Source organism: Etheostoma spectabile, chromosome 11 (genome assembly GCF_008692095.1).
Source record: "Etheostoma spectabile isolate EspeVRDwgs_2016 chromosome 11, UIUC_Espe_1.0, whole genome shotgun sequence".
In the NCBI taxonomy this organism is placed as follows: domain Eukaryota; kingdom Metazoa; phylum Chordata; class Actinopteri; order Perciformes; family Percidae; genus Etheostoma; species Etheostoma spectabile.
This window is the reverse complement of record NC_045743.1, coordinates 14,048,165-14,070,393: the sequence shown is the minus strand read 5'-3', so window position 1 is coordinate 14,070,393 and position 22,229 is coordinate 14,048,165. Positions and strand designations below refer to the sequence as shown.

Genomic DNA, 22,229 nt, shown 5'->3' with positions numbered 1-22,229 from the left:
GATCGAAGGTAAAACAAAGTACAAAATAATGACTTACAATTAACTCCCAGCTGCTCTGTAGTTATGTGGTTTTACAGCATGCCTCGGGGTAGTGCATATGGACCCTTGAAATAACTAAAGCTATAATTAAGGTTGTAACGTTTTCCCTGTTTTTACCCAACCCAGACATAAGGAATACCTCTGGTCTGACATGGGCAGGAATGTTAACTGCAGTTCTACTGAGCACACGCTAGAATGAATGAGTTTGGGTTAGAAATATAATTTCTAAATGTTGTTCAGTAACACTGCTCACCTCAGCAACTGGTAGCCAGTCCTGGTCTAGGACCTGTGCTGCAGACAGCAAACACGCTCTTTTGCTGACACCTAAAGGACAAACTGGATTTAGTACCAGCAATACAAAAAATACAATTTTCTTGTCTTAAAAAAATAAAACAACAAAAAGAGGAAATGTTTATATTCAAATACTCTTTATTTAAAAATTACAACAATTCACATTTCATTGGGAATTACAGCACACAAATGTGATGAGCATTAATTCAAATGTATCGCTTTGGTTATACTAGTACCCATATGCATAAAATGTAATTGCAAATTTATTTAATTACTTGATTGAAAGTGAGAGTGAAATACACACATTTTAAATTGTCTTCATGGTCCAATGACATGATTTTCAAATCACAACATGCAAAGTAAGATAAAATGTAGGTTTAATTTGGTCACCAAAAATAATAAAGTATAAATGGGTGTGTACATAAAGCTACAAAAGGCTTAAAAATAGAATCTATGAAATATTTATACATGTACAGAGAATGTCGTGGAAGCCTCTGTTAGTGCGGAAGAATTCTGAATCTGCATAATTCATAGAGAAATGACAAGATAAATAAGTTATGGACAAAATACTTAGAAACTTCGCTTAGCAATGGTGGCTCTTTTAACAACACAAGGTGATTAATTTGCCATGCTTGCTTAATTTTAAGCTTCTCACGTCTACAGGAGGCAAAGATGACGCAGATCACCACAAACACTTCATATTGTAATCTAAGCCTTCCCTTTTTCACAGTGGTATTTGGAAGATTCAGTTTCAAATTCTACACATTAATAATGTCGTACTCTTCTCCTCTCGTCAAAGAAAGAGATGCGTTATAAAGTGACCTCTGTGGTCTCTGTTCACATGGCAGAAAATACAGCAAACACTGTTGAAGATCACCACTGGATGTAGTGTTTCAAACAAGTCCTTTGAATCCACTTAAAGTTAAATAAAAGGACTTCATTTTATGTATTACAACGTTTGATGTTAAAAAGTGTCGAGTATAAGCAAATACATTAAAGGTCTTGTCAAAAGACATTACAGTGTATTTACTTAAAATTGAACAGAGCACAATCTTATACTTTGGAAAGCCAGAGTTCTCGCTGGAGCACAATTTGAATTTGCTCAGCGAGTTACTCTGGCATCCAGTAAAGCTGCTCATTAACTACAGCCTTGTAGCCGAGCTGCACCAATCACATCGATATATCTGATATAGGCGGGACAGAAGTGAGCCAAACAGATAACGAGCTACCAGTTAGCTCTGCTGGTAGCTAACCGTATGGGGCTCTGGATACGTCACCCCGCGTGTTGTTGTGATTGGTCGTAGTGTTAGCCAATTGCGTGCAGTGAGATATTGAAATGCACGCTTGGTGCCGCCCCTCGAGATGGGCGATGGATTTCCAGGCTACAAGTCTTACATTTTGTAATGTCATAAACAGTTTGGTATTTACATTGCTGTACTTGCAGCTAATGTCTATGAAATTAAAAGCCATGTCCTCAATTGGACATCTAGCCAGTTGTGTTATCTGTAATATTGCACATTATCATATACTAATAACTTTCTGTTGTCTAGTACTGCTACCTCCACAACCACCACTTAATGTAGAAAAGACCTCCCAGTGGACTGCACTGCAACAAAGCAACCCTCTCGAACAATGAGCTCAAGAAATGGAGGACAATGACATCATTCAATAACTTACAAAATCTTTAACAATGCTGTCCAAAATACTTCGGAACACATCTTCTTTTAGAGTATATAAACTGTCTTCTGTACTTGATTATGGGAAAAAACGTTTCATACATTCTTAGTTTCAATCATTTCTAAACTAATTCCATCCTGTTTTGAAGTACAACTTCAATGAGGACTCATCTGGGCAATCCATTTCTTTGCTTCCTAATTGTCCATTTTCTGGCAACATCAAAACGGTTTTATGGAGAAAACTACACACTGCTGGCCTACTGGAATACACTAGTCTCCATCTATGAGCTCTGAAGACTAATACAAGATTTCTCTCTACCAACTCCATCCTTGCTTTGTGGCACGTATACAACCTGTGAATGGTTGTGATCATGACATTTCCAAGTGGCCTTTAAAAAAATTCCAAGGTTAACTGACTACCCATTCAATTCTCCCAGCTATGTAACGAGCTCTATCCACAGTATAAGATAATACTCCCACCCATTCAAAACAGTTATCCATTTGTAAAGTTCTAATAAAAAAACATCATCTGTGTATCACCTGGAGCGGTGAACTGCAAAACTGTGTTACAAAGATAATGTCAAAACAGTTGGCATATTAAAAGTCAGTGTCAAGGCACACATACAGTACAAAGATGCACTTTTATAAATACTCAAATCAGTAAATATGTTTCAATGTGAAGGGGCACACAACCTGTGGTGCAATATACTAATGTATATCTATTAGCACTATACATTAAAAGCTCAATTTAACAAGATTTTAGATATTAACATTAAATCAAATGGCATTCTAGAAATGTGAAAACGTGGCTGCTAGTACTTTTCAACCCACTTAAAAGCAACAAGCTACTGTAGCTTTTACCACTTTCAACTCATCGCTTTGGTTAAACTGATTCAATCCTCCCAAACAAAACTATAAGCAGCTGTGCCCAGCACTTTATCTCAAATGTGTCGATACTTCCCCAACTCCAAACGGTTGAAGATATTTCTTCCAGGAGTTAATGAACCAAATATTGGAATTACACTGAACATGTGGAGAACAAGACGACTCCAATGGCTTAAACATAGCTCGATCCGCCAGCGCTACATAAAGGCTCTGCTGCTTTAAATTTCTGCCACCTAGTGGTCAGAAACTGCTTAACGCAGCGTTCAGAATCAGAGTAGCAAAAACATTTGGTTCTAACAACTCATCTGTACGGACAAGTATTGTAAACGTTTAAGGAAAGGTTTCATTAAGAATGTACTACATTCATTATACCAAACTAGCTAAAAACTAAAACCAAGTAATTCTCAATGCACACTCAAAGATGGAGAATGTCAGGCAGGGTCACAAATGTAACTTCAGCCCTCAGACATGGGTTGTCCTAAATTCTAGCTTGCATCCAGAGCTTATTACAACAAACACAAAGCTTTTAACATCCGTTTAAAGACATGCAGGGGCAGAGGTTCACTGGCGTTTTCAAGTGCTGTTTCCTTGTTCTTGCTCAAACAGCAGCATGGCGAGCTGGGAGCGAGAACCGAGACCTTCCAAGTTGCTCTGAACACACCTATGATAGATGTCTTCACTTAGCCGCGGGTTGCAGGCTTGGAAGCTATACTGCTGGTGCAATGATGGCTCCACTGCCCTGAATACGTGCAGACCCGAATACTTTAAGAACATGTCGAAGATGTCCAGGGTCTCTAAAATCTCCTCGTTCTCCTGGACGTCTGCCACCATTCGGGTGCGTGTCGACATGTAGTCCGAGTTGTAAAAACACACTTCGTCAAATGATCTACGGTCAAAATGGCCTGCGTCCTTGATCAGATCGACTGTGGCCGGACGCTGCTGGTTGTGATAGGCCACATCCGGGTTGAAGTCCTGGAAATGGATGGGGAAGAACACCTGCCAGTTGTTTATGGAATTCATGCGGCAGCGGTTCAGAAATTCTGAATTGACATTTGTGTTGACGTGAGCCAAGAAGAACAGCGTGTCAACTGGGTGCTTCTTCGAGATGATGTCCATGAATTTGATCTGGGATGGTGTTTCCGTCTTGACACTTATCCATGGGATTTTCACTGCAGGGTATTTGCGTTCATAAGTGTTTATCTGAGTTTTCACGCTGGCAAATATATCATTCTGATTGACTTGCTGTGCCTCCACTGGGTCATAAATAAACAAGAAGGTTAGGATGGCGTTTTCACTGGTCTCAAAAGCATTTGAGGCAAAGACTTCCAGGAAATGGTCAACATAGCTCCGGTCCTGCAGAGTAAGAGGTATAATGATGTGAATCCTTGTGGCTTCAGTGACATAGGGCATGGGGATTATCTCAATCCGACTCAAAGGTCGCACCAGATGAACTCGCTTAGTGACGGAACGGCTGTGACCTTTTTGGTTCACCACTTCCAGCTGAAGGTCCAAGGTGTACTCCATGCCCCTGACGGGGTCAAAGCGCCTGTATCCGTTAATCAGCTGTTGCTTCTTCAGATGTAAGACAGGCCTGTATTTCTTGTTCAGCTCTATCATGGCTACGTCAATGACATCAGCCACATCCAAGCGGTCAATACCTTGCAGATCACACATTGGAGAGCCATCGATGCATGAATAAATCTTCTCCTCTGTAAAGTATTCCCACTTCAACACTTCAAACCGAGATTTTGGTTCAAAAGGTGGATTGATCCCCACGGGCCACTGGGAGCTTCGGTTGCCGTCAAAAGCAACCACACTGACGTTCTTTATTTCTTCCTGTGGAAACATAAGTGTTCAGATCTACACAGTTGCTGACCAGCCAGGTTTTTATTTTTGACTGAACCATGGGTGATTTGTGAGACTTGAAAAGCAGCTTACCTGCAGCTTAGCAATCTCATCGTAAGTCTTCTGGAGTTCAATGTCAGTGAAGTATCTGTGCAGCTTGTACATCAGTTCAGGGTCAGACACTGGATGGACAGTCAGAGCTTTCTTGAAAGGTTCACTCTGTTCTTTAGTCAGATCAGAGTTTTTTTCCAACTCATAATGGTGGTACTGAAGCCCCTGAGAAGAAACAGACGTCTTTTCATGAGCCATCTTAAATTTCGGAATGACAGAAACATGCCTAATGTTACTGCAATCTTGGTTGTTATGCTGTACTACTTGAATTCTAACAGACTGTACACGCTATTTAGACAGCATCTTGGGCTAATCTCCACGGCAAACAGGCTGGCTTCAATCATAACTGCATAGTGAAGGGAAGACAGATTCATTTTTGTAAAAACTGAACACTATTGTGGGTATATGACTATATGAGGTTCTGCTTTTTCTTAATTAATTCTTACCACTTTTTATATATGATAATGTATGATCATTGCAGCATCAGGTTAAAAAGCACCAGTTAAGAATGTAAAGGATGAAACCTAATAAACACAAATGACTGACACTGGCCCCAGAATCTCACTTAAAGACACATTAACCTAAGCTGAAAACAAAGTAGTCACCTCAGGAGCTTGAGTGATTAAAAAAAAGTGAATCCAATCTGATCAAGCTATTAAAAGAGCAAAGAATGAAGACACTGCTTAACTGAGCAGTGAAACCACTCTGTTGTAAATGTTTGCCAACAGCCTGTAGTGGTACACTTAGTGAAGCATTATCCGTGCCTAATTGTCATCAATGTTCTCTCGTAACAAAATAAATTGATGTCTGGCTCTCTGTCCAAGCGGTTTTCTTCACCCACACCAGGCCTTTTAACCTTCCCCCTGCTTCCCTCCCTTATTTAGGGGGCTCTGCTGGAGCTCTTCTGGCTCAGGGCACTTAAGTTAGCAATGCAACTCACTCTCTGTAACAAGATAAACTGTGCAACAAGATGATTTCCTGCACTGTGTCTTGGCCAAGGAAGAGAAAATGGAAGCAAAAGACAGTGGAATAATGCACCTAAAAAATACAAACCTAGTATAATAGTAAGGATACATTTGAATTGATAACCCTTTGACAATATATCTGAATAATGAATGTTGACAAAAGACCACAAATTTTAGCACAGATGAAGCAAACTATGTTAAATGTAACAAAGCATTGTCTAAAGGCCATGAGTCGGATCAAGCTCCACAGAGCTAATGACATTACATTACATTACATTACAGGAGCAGAGCATGTTGACCAACAGAGGATTTTCACACTGTTGAACCTAAGCAAGGCTGAACTCAGCTGCGCTCTGCTTGCCTGTTTACCTATTCCACATTGCTGCTGGAGCTGTAGAAACAGAATGAAAGGCTAAAGGGTATTAGCAATCCACTCTGTAATATAAATACCACCTCTTTGCCACCATGGTAATTACACTTGTATATAGCTGTCTGTCAGTTTTAAGTGCTGTCCCAGAGGCAAAGCATGATTTCTGCCGTGAAAGTTTTGTTTTCCTGTTGAGAAGGAGAACCCCCGCTCCAACCATCTCACAACCGTTCTGAGTGACAGCCTGAGCATTTTTTCTCTGGGCCTCATCATTCAGTTTAAGTATGAACTGCCTCATTCTTCTCCCTTTAAACATTAACAAGCCTAGACATAGTTTTATAGATTGAAAAAACAATGTATTATTGAAAAGAAAGATGTATGGCCCCTTTAAGAATCCTCTCAACCTACCTGATATTCACTGACGCAGTTTGTGTCCGTGTAATCAATGATGCATCTTCCAAGCCACTCATCGGGCCTTGAACTCAGGATGTCATTCTTACAGTTTTCCAGGAAGGGCTGGAGTCGGAGGAGCAGGGTACGTGACAGGAGATACCCGAACCCTCCGTAGCAGTACTTCCCTTCCATTTCTCCTCCTATAAACTCCTCAGGACTGCCCATGTAAAGCTCTCGATCTATACTCAGGTGGTCCACCAGGGCTTTGATTCTGTCAGCTTCTGTGTATGCGTCATCTTGGACTAAGTAAAACCAGTCATACTCATTGATGTAATGGTCTAAAATGTATTTGATATTCTGAAACATGTTCCATATCAGCCTCTCGTCTCCATGAGAGATGACAAACATGCCGTGAGGGACTTTGCGGTTGCGCATGCCGGTGAAGAAGATCACAGTGTCCAGGTGATGGCCTATGGTGCGATTGACAGCTACACCCAGAGTGTTTATGGTGTTTTTGGAAGTCAGGACGCCGACCAACAGACGCTCTCGCATCCCCAACTCTGTGCTTATGTATTTAGCTCTGAAAAAGACATCAAACAGCTATTGAATAAAGGTTGAACATTTGAAATCACAAGACAGTAAACTTTTACCAACGCTGAACAATTCTGCAAAAAAAATAAAGCAAAAAAAGATAAAGGTTCAAAGTCCACCAAATTTCATTGAAATGTTGAGCGTTTTAAAACATCTGGTCATACAAACTAACAAGAAAACCATAAGCTCTCTGGAAAAGTAAACATGCAAGGACCTGAATTGTGATTCATCACTGCAACCATGACTCAACCTAACTTTTATGTTTTTGTTATACTGTACTAGGGGTGCAAGATATCTCGACTCAATAGCGTTATCGCAATATATAGAAAGTGTCGCAATAAGTATGCAATATTTTGTAGAGCGCTGCGTCCTGTCCGTTGGCTGTGCAGCTTAGTTGTGTTTGATTTAGAGCTTGACACACTATAATGATCATTTCATTGGCCAGCTGTGCCACTTGCACATGCTAGTGCACATCAGTGTACAGGTCCACTACGTGACAACCTCTATGTAGTGTACCACGTGTTTGCATATGTCGACAGAGTGACAGTGTAAGTGAAGAAATAGATAGAGACAACTAAATGGAAAAAAATCAGAGAAGAGAAAGAAAGTTGTGTCCTGTTCTCTTTAATTAAATATTTTATACTGTACAACCAGTAAAACATGTCCTGTTCTGTAGACATGGTCGTTATTTATTTATTCATGTTGTACCAGTCCAATATGAATGTCAGTTGAAATAAAACCTTGTGTTTTAAGAAAATTTGTTTAATTTGTTATGAATCAATTTTGATGCGTTTTCCCGTAAATTTTGTAATTTTACGTTTTAAAACATCAAAATTAATATCAATATTGAAATATTCATAATCGATATCGCAATATCACATTTTGTCAATATCGTGCAACCCTATACTGTACATGGCATCTATTTGGCACTTGAACGTGCAACAATTTTAATAGAACGAAAATTAATCTGCAACTATTTTTCTAATCAAAAATGTCTAACATTTACTGGTATAAGCATCTCAAATGAAAATACTTGCTGCTTTTCTTTGACATTAGTAAATCAAATATATTTGCGTTTTGAATTGTTGGTCGGAAGAAAAACTAAATTTGAACACATCACTTTGGGCTGTTTAATCACTTTTTGACATTCCATAAACCAACAATTAATTTTAAAAAAATAAAACATTCTGCGTGAATCAGTAATGAAAATAATCGTTGGTACCTTTTATATTACAAACCACTGCATGGCACTGGTTGCCTGTATGAAACCTGGATGCTGAACTGATCTAACCTCAGCAGAACTTTTCCACAGGGAAAAGTTATTTATTGCAAAACAATGCAACCACTTGGGATTTCAGGAATTAACACTGAAACATGGTCTCTATCTAGGAAATCTTGGGAAACACCTGCGTTTGTACAAAGGAAATGTAGGGCACTCATTCAGCATGGAAACATGGCACTCAATGAAGGCCTAGTTAATCTTAGCTCTGTGGCAGGGAATGTTAGCAGGTACTAACCAGCAGTGGAAATTGGGCTGTAGATTTCACATGGCAGTTTCATCAAGGCCAGTGACATCAGGGAAAAGCAGATTAATCTGGCTTTTTAGTCTTATTCTTTATACTGTCAGTGTCTCATACCCACATGGCAACCAGGGACACCTGTAATACACCTAGCAATATGTGAACAAAGAGTGATTTATCAGTCATCTGTAACTGAGGATGAGCAACGGCCTGCAGTAGCTCCTGTAATGATTTGGCCTGTATTCAAAACAAGTATAGGCCATATTGTAAGCCTAGTTACAGACTGTGTTCACCAGTTGAAGTTACTGGCCAGGTAAAGCTTACCTGAAAACTTTCTTTGGGGCACTCTGTTGGACTTGTTTATAAGGGACTATTCTTGGTTCAAAATCCTCTTCGGACTCCCCATCGTTGATAGTCGAAATAGAGTTTGGTTTTCGGGCTCCTTTGAGCTGCCCATCCTGACCCACAGTCACATCCTCACCCTCCTTGCCGTTTAGATAGCATGCTTCTTCCGTCCAGTTTACACTCAATAAACTCAACGTAAACCCTAAAGAAATACCGATTACCACCGGGCCGACTGACCGCAGGACAGAAATAAACGCTGAAAATCTCATGTTGTGCGTCGGCTCCTCTTGCTGACAGTCCCGCGGCGTTTCACACGCGTCCAAACAGGCCTCTGCTGCGGGACAGGTCAACTATACATCAAGCCCGACTCGAAGCAGCAGTAACCATATTCAACTTCAGAAAAAGATGTAACTTCTTCCTTAAATTTTACGCAGAATTCTTACGTGTCAGTGTAGCTGCTAACTGGCTCCTCCCAGGCCTGGCCAGACGTTAGCGTCAGGGGCGGGTCTAGTTGCAGACTGTGTGGAAGAAATCAGGCTGCCAAGGCGGAGGGATACTCAACAAGACCCACTGACTGAAGCATAGACCGTAAATGATGTACGGTCTATGGACTGAAGGCAGCAGAGAAATGTGAGCTGGAACTCAACCAAAGTCCCTCTGTGTGTTTACACCAGGTGATGACATCCAGTCATACTGTTATATTTACTGAATTGAAAAAGGTAATGTTTTTATCAAGTCTGGGCAGTTGTTCTCTTTTTAAGTTAAATTAAACTGAAATTACAAACAGTTGTTAACATTTGCAAACTTCAACATATTGGCCCAGCTCAAAACAAAACCATCAAAGTTATCAAATCATCAAATTTGTAAACTGTAAGTGATAGGCTAGTAACACATTAGTGCATCAGTAATAACAATTTCTTTAATATAATATATAACAGTTTAATAGAGGGGACATTTTTCTTCTTCTTTCTTCTTTGATACTTTAAAAGCTGTTGCTAATGAAACTTAGTTTATGACTTACAGTAAACAACACTTTCAATGCAGGACTTTTACTTGTGATGGAGTATTTTGGGGGTGGTTTTGCTACTTAAATAAAGGATGTGAATACTTTATCCGCCATCACGGGACAGACACGCACCTTCTTGCCTTTTCGGGCTCCACTGAATACCCCCCAAACCCCCCCCCGGCCATCAGTGCTCTCTCAATGCTGGACACCGAACACTTTACACTGACAAGGATTATTACCATTCAAAAACTTCAAACTCCATCCTCTGTTGTTAACTCTTACTGCTTTTATCACTTTCAATCAAGTTCTATCTTAGAATAAATTATCTCATCTAAAAGAGGGCAATGGTGAATAATCCAAACTGGTTATATAGTGTGTCTTGTGTGGGCCTACCTTGTTATTTTTTGTTGCATTCATAAGGTACACATCCAGTCGGTCTGTACTAATACATTTTGTATAATTTGTATGATATCAGATGTTTAATTTAAGATATCTAACTTTCTTCTGTTTTTCAAGGTCACTTGTTTGGCTCTTGCAGGCAGTCCAATCTAGCCTCCAGATATACCAATGATGTGCTATAGGCTGGGCAAGAAAAGACAAGAAGGCTTTTAAAACTGTTTATCACAGTTACAACCCAATGAAATACATTGTATTTTAATTGAATTTAGGCCTACCTTATTTAACCAATTCATACAGTATTGTGGTATATATATAAGTATATTAAACTTATAAGTTTAATATTAGTACAATACACTGACACACTTAAGTCAAGTTTCTCAGAGCCATCATAATTAATGAAAAGTCATCAGTGTACCAGATGCCTCTGTCTGCAGCATGTGTATTGCAGTGATGATTAGATCAGCTTTCAGCTCATCCACCTGGCTCTCGCAGTTCTCTATCTAGCCTCTGTGCTCCTCACCCAGATGTCAGGGCCAGTGTGCTTTGTGGTCTGCTCAGTCCATCCTTCAGCCGCATCATCTGAAACTCGCTTCCCCTGATCTCACCCACCATCCCCCCTGAGCCCCACACAGCATGAGCTGCAGAATAAGAGACTCTTATGTTATATGTCCAGGTTGAGTCTTCACATTTTTTTATTCCCTTCATATCCTCATGTATGTCCCTCTCTGTGATATGCAAGAAAGTATCGTCTCTTGGAATATTATGAATGTACTTTACATCCTTTTTCTTAATCAGATACAAATCTATTCTCAGCTCTCTTGGGCCCTCTAGTGGTAGAACCAAAATACTTACCTCAGTTAATCGGAATTTGGATCATATAAAAGTTGTATTCATAGATCAGGAGTTAGAGAATAAACAATGACTTACAGTGTTTTAAATTTGGTCAATACATTAGGCTACTGAACACAACCAGCAATGACACAAAACAATTTCTAATAATTGTGTGCCAAATTCGTTTAGGTGTGGACTATTTTACATAACTGGCAATAGGCTACTCACTATTAAACCAATTGTTTACATATGCTGTGTGTATTTTAATACTTTATGATACTAAATACGAATGATTATACATTTATAATACGAAGTGTGTGCTGCACTTATATATTGTGTATTTATTAGTGTGTATATTGTCGTTTTGGTTGTTTTGTGTGTAAGCACAGTGTGAGCAACGATGCTCCAAAGAAAAATTCCCCGTATGTGTCCTCATACCTGGCAAATAAAGCTGATTCTGATTCTGATTAAGTGGTTATATTTTCTTGGTGATGTATTAGTTTGATGTAGACATTATGGTCTGAAAATGTGAATTGGTTTTCTTTGAAAATGTTTGTGCTGTATTCACAAAAATTGTGAACCTATCCTTAACTAACTGAAAACTAAAGTAAACGTTTTCATGTTTTGTTAGGAAGCTGTTGTCTCCCACATCCCTCATGAGCCTGTGAATGCAACAGTTTAGGTGTCCTTGTAGCTGCCTGAAGGAAAACTAAATGTCACTAGCGAAAACAGCGGTGGCGCTTCTACCCTTTTGCAGGAGTTTTTGCTCACATGCTAGATAATTGTTAGTGTGTCCGAGCCCGTTCACGTTTTTTAATGCAGCTTTAAGACCCGTCACGTCGTTTTTCTCTGTTGGTTGTTTTCAAACGCAGTCGTTGTAATTTCAGTAATGGAGTGTCGTGTGTTGTCCATTCAGAGTCATGTTGTCAGGGGATACGTCGGGAACAAGTCGGCAACATTCCCGCTGCAGGTAAGAACTCTGGAGCTAAACCTTACACACGGACGTCTTAGCTGAGACAACACAGCGGAGAACAGCATAAACCGGAAAGAAAAAGACATAGGGAATGTGTTTCGTGTACAGCGTGAGTTCCTGATTTGTGAAAGGAATCTTGCGTGTATTCTAATGTTGTATGACTATGAGGAACCTGTCATGTCCTGCAAAAACATCATAGGCCGGTTTTCAACGTTTAGCTAGACTTGACCACCTAGCTAGCTTAAAAGATAATGGCTGTAAAATAAAAACAATACTGAAATATCCATAAACTCAATGAAAAAACTGATCTAAATATGAGCCACTTTTCAATCCGAAATTTGAGATTGATTCAGAGCCCATCAATTGTAAAAGTTGGAGCTTTGTTTAGCTGTATTTTTTTGTCTTGGTGTATTGAATTTAACGTCCCAGAGAACAGTTGTTGTTGTTGTTTTTTTAAAGGTTTGCAATCGGGCAAGTTATTGTTTTCCCCCATGCAGAAGGCCATATTAAATCACTATAACAATGTTTCTGCTTGTTGTTGTCGACTCAACTTCCAGAAGTACTATTTTACAGTATAACTGGCATATTTTAAAAAGCTCTTTGAAGTCTCTAAGATGTTTTAATTGGATTACCCACTCTAGACAAACATGTCTGACACTTTCAAAACCTAGTTAGTGAATCCATAATAGTGAATAGTATGTTTGCATCATGTCAGTGTTTCTTGAATGGAATTTATTGACCTGAAACTTTTGCATTGTAAAACAATACAGATAACAAAAGACAAACAGTGTACTTACAGAAACGCACGCATTGTATAACATAATGGGATTTATATAATGTGTACTAAATATGCCAAAACTGATCTCAGTCCTTTAAATGATTACAAAAGACAGTGGGATCAATGAATAACCATGCTGTTCCCACAGTGCAGTGGCATTCTTCTCCTTTAGACCTCATTGCTCTCTGTTTTAACAGCTGCTTTGTTTCTCTTTTCTCAGGTGCTGGGCTTCGAAGTGGACTCTATCAACTCTGTGCAGTTCTCCAATCACACAGGTTGGCTGAGTGCTTTTAAATTGCCCTGTGTGAAAAAACAGAGGAATTTGTACTAAGGAAATCTCATTGTGGGACTGGCTGTATTGGCTGTAATTCTCCACCACGGCTGAATTCTGGGAAAGAGACTTTAGATACAATATTAGGGGACCACTAGGGGCTATCTAAAAGCAACCAAAGAGCACCATGTCCTGGGACCTTTTAAAAGACCTCGGGCCCATAAACCCAATGCATGTTTCAAAAACTGACTTTGTAAATGATTTATTAAGTAGGTATTTGTTAAGGAAACACATAACATGTTTGAGTAAGAAACACTGAATACTGTTTTAAAGGGTTAAATCGGATTCACCAAAGTCACACCATAACTAGTCTTGCATAGCCAGATTTCCACAGCACTGTGCCATCACTAGAGAAAGGTTTTGAAGCACCAATTATCATTCTGCTAAAGGGACAAATGCTCTGGCTTGTTTGTATGTCTTTCAATCAATCACAATCGTCTTGGTGTATATGGATAGCAGAGATAGAAGAAAGGGAGGAGAATTCTGGCCAAAATAGCAATAAAATGGCAGGCTTATACCCCCGGTCTTCATCCGGTGAGTCGGACCACACAATAACACAAACATGTTAACCGATCGAGGCAGCCATAGACAAGCAACTCCCGTGTTCCGTGAGGGCAAATAGCTGTTTTGTCAAAGGAGTCCGGTGGCTTTGAAGAGAACCTACATCAATAAGCCGCCTTCAGTTCCCCATCTGAAAGGTCTTTCTGAAAGGTTTGCCTTTTTTTTAGATGGCTAAAAATATATGTTTGGCTGCTGCCCCCCTCTACAGCATTCATAGTTTAGCTTCCGTGTTGGTACTGCGGCCTGCTTCTCCAAACTAGTGGTGTGCCAATGGCCATTCTATGTAGGTAACACCGACTTTGAAAAGTACCTCATAAGACCCCACTTTAATATATCCAAACTATCCTTTTAAATGACACTCCCACACCACCGCACAACCCTGCGCTAATCGCCTGATTTGGTGTGAATACATCCTTTGAGGATGATTGCACATTTGATTTTCCACCCTACATTTCCCAAGATTCTTTTCAATCAGTTGCTCTAAATACACTTTTATTTGGTGATTGGACTGAGAGCAAGTACAATTGGAGTTTAAGCAGAAAATAAAAGTCAGCAAACCGGCACAGTAATGTCACATGTCATGTTACATAACAATATCTAAAGTTTGCTGTAAGGCTGTAACAGTTATGGAAAAACTTAATGTCCTAAACATGTTGGCTGAAACACCTGCAGAGAGGACTGGATTATAATCTGGGGTTTATGTGAAAAAGTATTTGAAGAATGTGCTTTCACCACAGGGACAGGAGACATTTGCTCCACTTAAATTAATATGAACATTTGCCCCTTTGTGAAAAGAGACTGGTCAGCATGAAGAAAATTACACAATTGTTGTAGACTCAAATCCAACTTCTAGTTTACACAACATTAATATTCAGAAATGCTCACTTTCATTAGAGGCATTAATGCACCCTCCAACGAGTCTCTGTTAAGTCCTCCGTGCAGGAGGTGCTCTCACTGGCTCAGGGTCAGGTTTGTGCTCCCTGTGAACAGTATGAATATACCAAAGTGTGTTTGTGTGTGTCCATTCTGTGTCTAATCATTTGCAATCAGAACAGCTTTTTAAGGTTTATTCCAGGTCAGTGGTTGAAAGAAGGACAAAGAAAGGGGGAGGCTGGCAGCTAGGATACAGGCATCTCATTCAGTTAGTCACTGTGGAGGCCCCTGTTTGGCCCTGGACACCACAGAGGAGAGGGGCCTCAGCAGGGGGAGTGGGGGGATGGGAAGACAGAGCAAAGAGGAGAAAAACACTTGGTTACTAGGTACACAAGTTGTTTGGATTGATTCACAGTAGGGCTTATAAAACGTTACTATGTTTTTTCTTAGTTTAAGTAGTGTGAAGTTTGCTTCATGGTTTCCCCATGGTCTTAAAACTTCTTGATTTTTATTTTCCAAATTCAAAGTCAATGTCTTGTTGTTGTGTAATTTTGACACTTTGTTCTCCCTCTTGAATCCTAGGCTATGCCCATTGGAAAGGGCAAGTTCTGACAGCTGAGGAGCTAAATGAGCTGTACGAAGGCATTAAGCTCAATAAGGTGAACCACTATGACTACATCCTCACAGGTGAGTCCAAACAGTTTATCCCTGTACAGAAAAGAAAAGTGGATCCCAAGCAGCTACATTGTACACCAGCTTTATTTAATCTCTTAGTAGAAGGGATACTAAATTCGACTAAAACGCTAACACTATACGACTGCATTTTGAGTGAAGGGGCACGTTTCCCCCCCCAAAGTTATTGATGTTCAGACACCAGTGCACCTACAATTCTTTGACTTACTCACTTTTTTTAAAATTTGACCGTTAGTTTCAATGGGCTGCCATAGATGGATTGATAGGCGTTGATCAGTAGTTGGAGTACTTTAAAAGGGAACAGCAAAGTAAAACAGACCTATAGAAGGTAATTTTCGCTTCATCACACTTTGTACCCCCAAGGGTACAGTCGAGACACATCCTTCCTGGAGACGGTGGTTGACATTATTAAGGAGCTGAAGGAGGCCAATCCCAGCCTTGTGTATGGTGAGTTTACATTGTTACATTTCAAATTTAAATAACCATTATTGGTTAGTTGAATTGATCTGTTGATGGACAGAAATATTATGATAATCGATCAATCGTTTCAAGATAACAGGCTTTATATTTCATATTTCGAGCTTTTCAGTTGTGAGAATGTGCTGCTTTTCTTTGTATTAAGTGATGTAAACTACATATCTGTGTGTTTTCAACTGTTGGTCAGACCAAATGAATACATTGATAACATCACATGTTTTCTCATTCATTTCTGACACATTACAGTTGATCTGTTAATCGATAAAATAATCAGTAGCTTATTCTATAATGAAAATAATCATTAGCGACAGACCTAAGAGAGTGTAAATTGTGTTCTTAACATAAGTCCAAAGATTAATTTGGAGTCTTTTTTTCCCACAGTTTGTGATCCAGTTATGGGAGACCAAGGTGCAATGGTAAGCATCTTACAGTGAATTCCCCTTTTTCTTCTTCCAAACTATACAGTTTTACTGTACCATGTACTCTGTACCATGTACTCTTCCTGTACTTGTCCTGCATGCCATTCAAAACGTTAAATGTCAAAGAATTATACACATTTTTAATTAATATATATTATTTTGTCTGTACAACTAATTGTGGAAAAGGAACCTTATTTCTTCCACTCATATTGTTATGTATTTACACTTTGGGAAATCCATAATTTTGAGAAAAGTAGGTCTCACTTGTAAAAAAAAAAAGGTTAAAAAAACATGGAAACAATAGCTTGTTATTGCTGTCTGCTTCAGTACGTTCCAGAGTACCTGCTGCCCGTCTACAGGGACAAAGTAGTGCCTTTGGCTGACATCCTCACCCCCAACCAGTTTGAGGCAGAGTAAGTGTACTTCCAATGATCATAAACCATGTCAATAGTACACAGTGCAACATAGTTTGAAAAACATCCATAAAAGCTAGCTGTGAAAATGAATTAGGGAATTATAACTAATTTGGCATCATTGGAAGACATATTAGATGAGTCATTGCTCATCACTTGATACAGGTAAATACTTATTGGTACATCTTTGACTACTGTTTTTTTTTTTGCACAGGCTATTAACTGGGAGGAAAATCACCACAGAGGAAGATGCTGTTGAGGTGAGTATCAAACACATTTCTCACTTTGCTGTATAGAGTTTGGTTTTTGACTCCAAAAAGTACAACGCTTAATGAAAAAGGACCCCTCCTACTTTCCAGGTGATGGACTTGCTTCATAAAATGGGCCCAGAGACTGTGGTCCTTACTAGTTCAGACCTGCCCTCAAAACGTGGGGACCAATTCCTGGTGGCCCTCGGGAGCCAAAAAATAGGTGAAGTACCAGACCAACTTTCTCCAGACAGAACGTCAACTTACTGCAGTTTATTAGACCTTTTACTCTTTATTTGGGGTTTTAATTTTTGATGGACTTTCTGGAGAACTTTTGCCCCTGGCAGTTTTTAAAGGTCATGAAAATGAAAATTTCGCTTTATGAGGTTTTTTAATATTACTATGAGTTTCCCCCAACCCGCCTATGGTCCCCCAGTGGCTAGAAATGGCAACAGGTGTAAACCGAGCCCTGGGTATCCCGCTCTGCCTTTGAGAAAATGAAAGCTCAGATAGGCCGACCCGGAATCTTGCTCCTTATGAGGTCATAAGGAGCAAGGTTACTTCCCCTTTCTTTGCTTTGCCCACCCAGAGAATTTGGCCCACCCATGAGAAAGAAAGAGACATGGCTTTCAAACGAGCAAAGTGGCAGTTGGTCAAGGCCACACCCCCCAGCCGTCACCTTGCTCCCCCTCTCCTCCTCAATAGCTACAAACACAGAAATGGCATGTCCTAAGGAAAGCTCATTGTGGGACTGGCTCTTGTGGCTGTAATTCTGCACCAAGGTTGAATTTCAGGAAAGAGACTTCAGACAGAGTATTGGGGGACCACTAAGGTCTATACAAAACCACCCAAAAAGCACCATGTCATGGCACCTTTTAATATCACCATCCTGTGTGTCCTCACTGTAGTGAAACCAGATGGGACCAACACCAGTCAGAAAATCTGCATAGACATCCCCAAAGTAGATGCTGTATTTGTGGGGACAGGAGACCTGTTTGCTGCCTTGTTGCTAGCCTGGACTCACTATCACCCCAAAGACCTGAAGGTTAGTTGTTCACTTGACTTTTTAATATAAAAATCTGATGAAATATGGTCTAATTATGTTGCTACACTGTTTAATAAATGAATCCCAACTATTGTAAAGTTGTCTTTCTTCTTTTTTTCACAGACTGCCTGTGAAAAGACTGTTTCAGTCATGCACCATGTCATTAAGAGGACCATTACTTATGCCCATGGTAGGGATTGTGTGTGTTTATGACTTATTTTTTTCATGTTGTCTCTGTACTTTATCTTGAAGTCATTTACTGAAGATAAAGGAACACTGTTTACTTCCTTCTGCTGTTAGTCAATTGTAATATGTCAACCAGCAGTGTGGCTTATGTAGAGACCACGAACATTATCTTTGAAAAAAAAAAAAAGCTACATACCTCAGTTGATTACATTACTCTACATACCATAGTTTGCCATCTCACAGATTTGGGTTTGCCATTGTTAGGTATTGAGTAAAAGTAAATTACATGTAGAAAGAGGCACACAAGTAATGTGAAAACTATTGCTCCTTTAACTACAAAGCCACACAAGGATTAAAAGCCTTAGCATTCTGAGACAAGAATCACCATTTTATTGCTAGGTTGACCAGTAGGCCAAAGTCCAAAAAACCTGGTGGTCTCTTATAACTACTTTGTCTCTTTCAGAGCTGGCTGGACCTGGGAAAAGGCCCAGTCCTGCACAACTGGAGCTTAGGATGGTTCAGAGCAAAGCTGACATTGAGAATCCTGCCATTGTAGTGGAAGCTAAGGTTTTACAAAAGTCTTCACACTGAAGACCGTAACGTTATCGTGAACATTCACATTGCGCTGGTACAAATCGGCTTTCAATGTGGGCGGTTCGCCAGACACATGTAGGGTTTTCACATCAAAGACTGTCACGTGTCTCTGCCTTACAGAATCTAAAGAAGTACTATGTAATACTAATTATGTTCTCATGAGCGGGGTCGGCAGGATTTGTTGTGTGTACATTCTGCTCACAAACACACTGGAATCACTGCCATATTCGTCTGTACTATGGCCTGTATAGACATCTGCCATTCAAAGAAAAAAAAGGACATTTAGGTTTAGGTTTAAAGTAAGTGTAAGTGTACTTGAATCTTCCTTAACATGGGAAAAATGATTCCTGACTATAAAACAACTCATCTCAATTATGCTGAATAGACGCACGCATGACCATGCGTCTACTTGTTTTGGCTATGATCGTAAATAAGGACTAGTCACATGTACTTAAATTGTGTTACTCACAAGGCATCATAAGCACATTGATATACAGATTTTAATGTAATGATAAATTAAGGATTTAGAAAACAAGTAACACATAAAACAAAAGCAAAGGGGTTATGGTGAAAATATATATAATATTTCTTAACAATGATGCCATATTCACACAGCATTTTATAGCATTGTAAGTTTTCTGAAATTACTATAATAAAAATGTATGAATGCATGCAGTGTGCTTATGCATTTTGGTGTTTCATCATGCACTGTAAGTCAAGTGTAATCACCCTATGCATCTAGATTGGATACATTATACGTGCTGAAATGTGGATTGTGACTCTCACAAAATGTCAAACATCTTATGCAATTAGTATGTAGTCTATACAGTTCCTTTACCCCAATTTGTTTCACTTCAATTGTAACTTAAAGATAATCATGAGAATAGTTGATATCTAAAATTGTTCTTTTAATCAATTTTCTGAAAAGGTTTTCCACCTCCTTTTATAATTATACATTGCTGTCTTGAGCTAGGATATGTATAACATGTTAGATCCATGTCTTAAGCATCTCAAATTGAGGTAATTGCACAGATAATCTTTATATATTTACTAATGATCAGTGTTTTCATTTTTGACTGTTGTCATATCTCAACGAAAGAGTCGGTATGAGAGACCATGCTGTATAATAGCCTTAAAGGTGCAAAGAGGAAACACATTGGTTGTCAATGTTTTTCTCAACCAATGTAATAGTTCATCTTCACACATAATGTTAGAAAGTCAAGTGCCAAACCTTGAGCTGCTGCTCTTACTGAGGATTATAACAATATAAATAATAAATGATTCATATTTTACTGAAACTGTTTTGATTTATTTTGTTATTGTTAGGTTTTTTTTATCTTTATTTTACCAGGAATTTTCCCACTGAGACTCAGTCTCTTTTAGAAGGCAGTCCTGACCAAGACAGCTACATAAAGTCTCAACATAAAGATTTCAAGATAAGTCTTTTTACTGATACTTTGTTTTGTTACGTCTATTAACTCTTGGTAAAAGAGCAAACTAAAGCCACTGTTCTACAAAGTATAGTACTGACCAAATGTTAAGTAAAACATTCACTCAAATACTTATTTAACCATATACTGTGTATATATATTATATATATATATATATATATATATATATATATAATATGTGCATAAAGATGCCAAGAAAAGATGGGAAAATCTCCAAAAAGGCATCAAATGACAGATTAGACATTTGTAAAATATGTTACAAAAAGTAAGATTTTATTTCCATCATTTACACTTTCAAAATAACAGAAAACAAAAAAATGGCATCTGAAAAGTTTGGGCACCCTGCAGAGTTAATACCTTGTACTGCCCCCTTTGGCGTGTATCACAGCTTGGAAACGCTTCTTGTAGCCGGCCAAGAGTCTTTCAATTCTTGTTTGAGGTATCTTCGCCCATTCTTCCTTCCGAAAGTCTTCCAGATCTTTGAGATTTCTGGGCTGTCTGTCACGCACAGCTCTTTTAAGGTCTATCCATAGATTTTGTTATATGTTGTGGTCAGGATTTTGTGAAGGCAATGGCAAAACCTTCAGTTTACGCCTCTTGATGTAATCCTCCGTGGATTTTGAGGTGTGTTTAGGATCATTATCCATTTGTAGAAGCCATCCTCTCTTTAACTTCAGCTTTTTCACAGAGGGCATCAAGTTAGCGTCCAAAATTTGCTGAAATTTTATTGAATCCATTTTTCCTTCTACTCGTGAAATGTTCCTTGTGCCACTGGCTGCAATACAACCCCAGAGCATGATTGATCTCCCTCCCCCCATGCTTAACAGTTGGACAGAGGTTCTTTTCATTAAATTCTGTGCCCTTTCTTCTGAAAACGTACCTTTGCTCATTCCTCTCTTCTTCTGATGACTCTTCCATGAAGACCATGTTTGTACGAATATCTCTTTATAGTGGAATGGTGTACCACAACTCCAGTGTCTGCCAGGTCTTTCTGGATGGAACGTGGGGTTTGACTTGCTTTTCTCACAATCCTGCGAGCTGTTCTGTCTGATATTTTTCTTGGTCTTCCAGATCTTGCTTTAACTTCCACTGTTCCTGATGACGGCCATTTTTTAATTACATTCCGGACAGAGGATATTGGCATCTGAAAACGCTTTGCTATCTTCTTCAAGCCTTCTCCTGCTTTGTGTGTCGACTATTTTTAGTTTCAGTTTTCTACACAACTGCTTAGAAGAACCCATGGTGCTGATTGTTGGGACGAGGTCAGATGAGTCCGGGCGTTTAAAACCTTAAGATTGACGTCACCTGGTCTTTCTAGATGATGACTGAGAACAATCCATGACGCTGTCAGGTCTCAGCTTTCCAAAGGGGGGGGGTGCATGCTCTAAACTCTGCAGGGTGCCCAAACGTTTGCAGACACCATGTTTTTGTTTTGTGTTACTTTGAAAGTGTAAATGATAGAAATAAAATCTAACTTTTTGTGACATATTATACGAATGTCTAATCTGTCATTTGATGCCTTTTGGAGATTTTTCCATCTTTTCCAGGCTTCTTTATGCATATTAATACAAATATTTACCTGGGGTGCCCAAACTTTTGAGCCCCACTGTATATATACTGTAGATTACTAGTAAACTTGACTTAAGACAAAGTAACATTTCTTTTCAAAAAACTACTTAAGAATGATTGAGGCATTTGATTTTCATGTATTGCATATCAGAATAGATGCTTTTAATTTGAAAGCACAAGGGAATAAAAGCAATAAAGAAATAAAGAAAAAGGCAAACAAGTCCACTTCCAAGGGCTTCCTAGATTGTGTGATGTGGGCAAGCTCTGTTTTGCCAACACTAATCCACAGTTGAATAGCCAGCATTAACCCAAATAACCAGACAGGCCAATATGTCTTCCCAACTGCAACATGAA

At 39.2% G+C, this 22,229-nt stretch overlaps 2 protein-coding genes across 2 annotated transcripts; one reads left to right on the top strand and one right to left on the bottom strand.

Moving 5' to 3' along the window:
- Positions 1–450: 450 nt before the first annotated feature.
- Positions 451–9,536, bottom strand: chpfa (chondroitin polymerizing factor a). The gene is made up of 5 exons (XM_032530112.1): positions 9,008–9,536; positions 6,588–7,152; positions 4,830–5,012; positions 1,717–4,727; positions 451–1,382 (listed from the first exon to the last, which is right to left on the bottom strand). Exons 1-4 carry the CDS (start codon positions 9,295–9,297, stop codon positions 3,465–3,467), a joined length of 2,301 nt encoding a protein of 766 aa, XP_032386003.1. The 5' UTR covers positions 9,298–9,536; the 3' UTR covers positions 451–1,382; positions 1,717–3,464.
- Positions 9,537–11,958: 2,422 nt separating this feature from the next.
- On the top strand, positions 11,959–20,153 carry LOC116698219 (pyridoxal kinase). Its single transcript, XM_032530025.1, has 11 exons — positions 11,959–12,234; positions 13,236–13,290; positions 15,363–15,467; positions 15,837–15,920; positions 16,332–16,366; positions 16,697–16,782; positions 16,997–17,042; positions 17,142–17,253; positions 17,939–18,075; positions 18,199–18,265; positions 18,725–20,153. Exons 1-11 carry the CDS (start codon positions 12,154–12,156, stop codon positions 18,850–18,852), a joined length of 936 nt encoding a protein of 311 aa, XP_032385916.1. The 5' UTR covers positions 11,959–12,153; the 3' UTR covers positions 18,853–20,153.
- The last annotated feature ends 2,076 nt before the right edge of the window (positions 20,154–22,229 follow it).

What these genes read in the sequence shown, in the direction of transcription:
- chpfa (XM_032530112.1), bottom strand. Translation starts at nt 9,297, where the DNA reads ATGAGATTTTCAGCGTTTATTTCTGTCCTGCGGTCAGTCGGCCCGGTG. An exon ending in ACTGCGTCAGTGAATATCAG is followed by an intron (nt 5,013 to 6,587) that starts GTAGGTTGAGAG and finishes GTTTCTTCTCAG; the next exon opens with GGGCTTCAGTACCACCATTA. An exon ending in ATGAGATTGCTAAGCTGCAG is followed by an intron (nt 4,728 to 4,829) that starts GTAAGCTGCTTT and finishes ATGTTTCCACAG; the next exon opens with GAAGAAATAAAGAACGTCAG.
- LOC116698219 (XM_032530025.1), top strand. Translation starts at nt 12,154, where the DNA reads ATGGAGTGTCGTGTGTTGTCCATTCAGAGTCATGTTGTCAGGGGATAC. An exon ending in GCAGTTCTCCAATCACACAG is followed by an intron (nt 13,291 to 15,362) that starts GTTGGCTGAGTG and finishes CTTGAATCCTAG; the next exon opens with GCTATGCCCATTGGAAAGGG. An exon ending in CAGAGGAAGATGCTGTTGAG is followed by an intron (nt 17,043 to 17,141) that starts GTGAGTATCAAA and finishes CCTACTTTCCAG; the next exon opens with GTGATGGACTTGCTTCATAA.